This window comes from Nomia melanderi, chromosome 6 (genome assembly GCF_051020985.1).
Source record: "Nomia melanderi isolate GNS246 chromosome 6, iyNomMela1, whole genome shotgun sequence".
NCBI lineage: Eukaryota > Metazoa > Arthropoda > Insecta > Hymenoptera > Halictidae > Nomia > Nomia melanderi.
In genome coordinates, this window is record NC_135004.1 from 17011595 (window position 1) to 17017336 (window position 5742).

Genomic DNA, 5742 nt, shown 5'->3' on the forward strand with positions numbered 1-5742 from the left:
GTAGCCAACGATCTCGCCTTATTTTTCCCCTTTCCGAACCTTCCTCGAGACGGTCCGTTAATCCGGATCCTGCGCCGATAGCTCTTCGTCACTTCTAGAACGAGACTTTAAGTCGACATTATGAACCGAAGAGCCCTGGGATTACAACTCCTCGTCGCGAGTTCTTCAAATCAGCTATCGAAGGGAGCAAGCCGTGTCCCGTCGCATTATAAGATTATTCCTCGAATTTATTTCGAGCTATCCGGCAGCGTGTTCTTATTCGACGTCCATTGTTAAACAGTTAACCGTGGAACTTTGTTTCAAAAATCTCTCGAGAGGTGTGTAATAAAATCAAACGCACCTAGTGTACATTAAACTAACCTACAGCAAACTAAACAGTAGTTACAAGCTCTGATTCGTTAAAATATTTGATATTATAACTGGTGCAATATTGGAGCCTACAGAGTTCAAAGGGTTAATGATTCAACAAATATATATATTACTCGGTTCATTCGAATGCAAAGTAAATATTATTCCTCTAATCAACTATTATACTCAAATGGAGATATAGGCATATGTTTAGAATTTTTCTCTTTTCCCAATAAATTATTAATGACAAAGTAGCCGTATCAGAGTTCAGAAAGAGATCATAAGCTAAGGGGTTAACGATCTCGAACAGGTTATGCTCGTTTCATGGCCGCCGCGGTCGCCCGTCGAGATACCGCTGCTATCTCCGCTGGTCGGCCATCAGACGTTTCATTAAATGTTGCTCTCACATCCTCCCAGTGTATTTCCCCTGCGACTTCACCGCGGACCGAGGATACCCCGAGATCCCGAATATCTTGGGACCCGAAAGTTTAAACGCTGTCGCGAGTTGGGAACCGGGGGCTGGCGGCGAACCGTGCCGTTCCTGTCGGACTTCCGCGACCCGGCTTTCGGAGGGGGCGGGATTAATAAAGGGGGGAGGGACGCTGCGGACGTAAACTTGTGAAAACTTTATATTTCAAAGGTGTCAACAAAAGATACAACTGAGGCTGGCTAACGAGAAACAGTTTGCGATTAACGGGCCCTTGTCGGTCGGCGCAATCCGGCGAAGGAAATAAGTCTACGGAACTTTGGATAAATGTTGCTAGTGGAACCTCCTTTGTTCCTTTGTCTAAGTACTTTTATTCTGAGTCTGCTGATTGCGATCGAAATGTGGAAAGTTTGATGGAGTTCAGCTGGATGGATCGTTTTGATAATGGCTCCAAGTAATCTACACTTCGAGTGAAAGTTTGATTTCTTTTTCAAAAGAATTGACTTAGATCTGCGGTGATTATATGATATTCAGCTAAGTCTGATTAATATAAAACAACAATATTCCACAGAACGATCACCAGTTATCAAATGATCAGCGAATCAGGTGAATAATCTCCAGGAAAACGGAGGTTCCATTACCTTAACGCGTCTTTCTCTATCCCATTCCCTTTCAATAAAAGCAATTGCATAACATTTCTATCGACATTCGATCTAAGCCTGAGTCGCCGTTGGATTATCGGCGGTCGCCGCGACTTCCGGTTCCTTCTTGTTAATCTTAAGTATATCTTCGACTGGCGGCGTCACAGCCACCGCCTCGCTCTCCTCCGGGAACACGTACTCCTCGTGGTTCTGCGAGGCGTCGAAGTAATGGCCGACCGTTTTGAAGTGCTCGTGTCCGTGTTGTTCGAACGCCGCGTGATGATGCTCCTCGTGGTGCTTGTGATGGCCGTCGTGGTGATGCTTGTGGTCGTGCTCGTCGAAATGCTTGTGACCCTCCTCGTGGGAATGCGCATGCTTGTGCTCGTGCGACTCGTGGTGTTTGTGATGCTCGTGGTGGTGATGTCCCTCGTGATGATCGTGGTGATGCTTGTGATCGTGGCCGTGCTTGTGCTCCTCTTTGTGCTCGTGCCCGTGCTTGTGATCCTCGTGGTGATGATGTTTGTGGTCCTCGTGATGCCCATGGTGATGATCCTCGTGATGCGCGTGGTGATGGTCCTCCTTGTGACCGTGCTTGTGGTGGTGTCCGTGTTTGTGATGATGATCCTCGTGGTGATCGTGCTTGTGATCCTCGTGATGTCCATGGTGATGTTCTTCCTTGTGACTCTGCTTGTGCTCGTGACCGTGCTTGTGATGATGGTCCTGATGGTGGGCGTGCTTGTGGTCGTGGCCGTGTTTGTGGTGATGGTCCTCGTGATGTCCATGGTGATGCTCCTCGTGGTGCCCGTGTTTATGCTCGTGTCCGTGATGATGCTTATGATCCTGTTTGTGAGCATGCTTGTGATCCTCCTTGTGCTCGTGTCCATGGTGATGGTGATGGTTCTCGGTCTCCTTGTGAGAATGGTGATGGTGATGCTCGTTAACATGGTGATGCTCGTGATGGTGGTGATGCTCGTTGTGATGGTGATGCTTGTGGTGGTGGTGGTGCTCGGCATGATGCTTATGCTCCTCGTGATGCTCGTGCTTGGAATGATGCTGATGCCCGTGGTGATGCTGATGTTCACCGTGATGCTTGTGATCGTGTCCGTGTTTGTGGTCATGCTTGTGACCGTGCTCGTGCTTATGCTCGTGTCCGTGATGATGCTTGTGATCGGAATGGTGCTTGTGTCCGTGGTGACTCTCGTGTCCATGGTGATGACTATGATCGTGATGTTGCTTGTGTTCCTCGTGATGTTTATGCTCTTCGTGGTGGTCGTGCCCATGTTTATGCTCGTGTCCATGGTGATGCTTATGCCCGTGTTCATGCTTATGCTCCTCGTGATGCTTGTGATGAGCGTGATGTCCATGATGATGAGAATGCTGATGTCCGTGGTGATGTCCATGTGTGTGATGGAAACTGGCCGATTGGTGACCGTCGTAGCCGTGGATCCTCCTGTTAGCAGTTCCGATCTGCGGCGTGATGAACGTGATCTGCGGCGCGGAGGATATCCGAGACTCGATCCCCTGTTTCACCGGCTCCTGGATGCTCGAGACATCGTTGGTCTTGGTGTTCCCGCCGAACGCGGCCCGGTGCAGCGGCAGCGCGGCCAGCGGGAGCGGTTGGAAATTCGCCGCAAGATCAACTAATTGTCGTTTCCGGGGATGCCTCTCGGCGTTCGGGAGCTTGTCGGCGGAGTTCCGAGCGGGCAGCAGCCCGGACGGCAGCAATTGTCGCGGGATCCTGATGCGATCGGGCGATTCGGCGTCGCCGGCCGGTGGTCGCGGTCGATTCCCTTCGGTCGGTGTCAAATCTTGGCCGGCAGCCGCTGCTGTCAGTAGCAGGGCGACGGCCGGTAGCCACGCCTGCGGACAAACGAGAAAAAAACCAGGGAAAAAGGGAAAACGAAACGGCGCGCACCTCATTATCGAGACGCGACGTCGGGCGGAACGGTGTTGATGTTATCCGAATCGTGCTCATCGGGCTTTATAATTCGATCATTGACACAAAAGCGGCGCGGCCGGGACGATACTAATTTTCGAAAATCGCCTAGCCGCGAGCGAATTCATTGTGACACGGTGCCCGTGCGCCGGACATTGGCTCGGCTAACCGAAACAATAAAGCAACGTCCAGACTCGCGCGCCATTTCGGCTCGCGTTTCACGCGTCGCTCACGAAGCGGGGCACGGCAAGCGGAAGACCCGGGAATAATGTCCAGTAAATCGCGGTCGGTTCGTTTTAAGGGCTTTTCTGCTCGCGCGATGATTGAAGCTTTTCGGTTTTCTACTTAAGTCCCTGAAAATTTGAATTCGAATGGAGATCCACCGTCTGGTTATAATTCAAATTACGATGAACTCATTACATTCTCAGTTTCTCACACGGACACAAAAGTATTTCGTACACAGTCCACTCGAAAATGAAAGGAGTCCATAAAAATCGAAGAGGTCAGCCGTGCCGCGTTTGCGGCGCGCAGCGAACGAATACACGCCGGCGATCCGCGAGAATGATTTATGCGATTCGCGGCGCGTCGAACGCGAAAAAACTGCAGCTGCCCGCCACCGGGACTCTCGAATTAGCATTTCATTTTAGGTTTAACCCGGTGCGAGATCCCGGGCGCGATGAGAACGGAGCCGGCGCCGCTGGCGCAGAATGCAATCAGAAATTTTATTTCAGAACGGAACGAATTCAAAACACGAGCGATATACGCCCGCTGAAAGATTCATCTGGCTCCGAGCGTATTTAGAGAGCGGCCGCGGAACGGTCTTCGTCTAATTTTAATGTTTTCCCGGGTGCAATATTTGCTAATTTCGTCTGATAACGTTGCCTCACTTCGTGGAGTTCGGAACAGTTGAATATTTTATAGAATGAACTTCGATTCTCTCGGTTAGCTAATGCAACGATATTAGTCCGTTATTTTTGACCGTCTCAAAGATGTACGGAGTTTCATTGAAATCATATGAATCGTGACTCTGTTTCATTCAGAGCTTCGTAAGATGAATTAACTTTCCGAGGTTTCGTCCATTTAAATAGAATCATCGCTGATTCCGTTCAACAGACACTTCAGATTCAGTCTGATCTTTACCGACGAATCTACTAGACTCGAGGAAACCGGTAACTTCAACTCCTCAAATCTAACACATCGTACCACGCGAAATATTGAAACACGAAACAAATATACATCAACCCTTAGCAGTAGAGATACAGTGCAAATATAAAATACAACATCTAACATTAAACTTTACACGATGCATCGCCGTGTGAAATATTCAAACATCTCGTTCTTTAACTGGTTGCGGACGAATGTCGATATTCTGGCGAGATGAAATTTTCATATTTCGAAGACTAAGTCGCAAACAAATGATTTAATTACTTGTATAACAATTCAAGTAGCTAATCATTATTCTGTCAATTATACAAGTGATATATAATTTAACTTCACCTGCTGAAGGTTCTGTACATTTCAAAGAGTCTTCGTCCGCAAAGGGTTAACTCACGTGTGATCCATCGTTAAATTAGTTTCAACAAACACCTGTATCCGATCAGAAACTGTCGAACATTTCTATCGAACACTTTCAATGGGGTTAATCGCAACGATAAACAATACTCACCATCGTCGCCATGTCGCCGTTATTTCGGGAGTAGCCCGCGAACAACTGGATACCGATGCTAGTTGACAAGGTACTTTTATAGAGAGCAGTCCGCCGTCGTCGCTTTCTTCCGTGCTTTGCACCGGTGTCGTTTACGACGAGGGCCTAATGTTTTAATCGTCGTCGTAATACGCGCCGGACCGCGACCGGGCCCAGTCGCCTGTCCCGCGCGACCCGTCGAATTTCCTTCGCGATCGCGGCTTCCGGCCGACCGACGAGAAGAAACGAACGCCGCGGCGGGGAAAAAAGGGAAACGTCCGGCCAGATGAGTCGAAATTGATGGATGGAAACGACCGATTGATACCCCGACCGTATAATTCGCCGGCCAGTTTTACGAGCACTCGCCGGTCGCGCGCAGAGCTTCGTAATAACGGCCGCCGTGATTTCCTGTCTTGGTTCCGGGGTCTCTGGACTCGAGATCGGACCGGAATCTTTCTGTGGACAAAACCCTGAAATTCGACTATTCGTAACGAACGGAGGTTACCAAGTAGTTCCTGCTATATGGAATGATTTTCATTTGAAAAACAGAAATGTGCAGGTAAATTCTGGTTTTCTTTATATAACGGTAGAATCGAGATGCAAAGTATCTATTGTCGTTGAGAAAACTTAGTAATATCCACATAATCTAAGAAAAATATGAACATGTGTTTATACCTTGCAACTTTTGTCTGAAAACAACAATGTC

General features: G+C 48.6%; 1 protein-coding gene across 1 annotated transcript; it reads right to left on the minus strand.

The window, feature by feature from the left end:
• Positions 1–1488: 1488 nt before the first annotated feature.
• Positions 1489–5030, minus strand: LOC116430208 (uncharacterized). The gene is made up of 2 exons (XM_076368372.1): positions 5019–5030; positions 1489–3276 (listed from the first exon to the last, which is right to left on the minus strand). Exons 1-2 carry the CDS (start codon positions 5028–5030, stop codon positions 1489–1491), a joined length of 1800 nt encoding a protein of 599 aa, XP_076224487.1.
• Between the last annotated feature and the right edge of the window lie 712 nt (positions 5031–5742).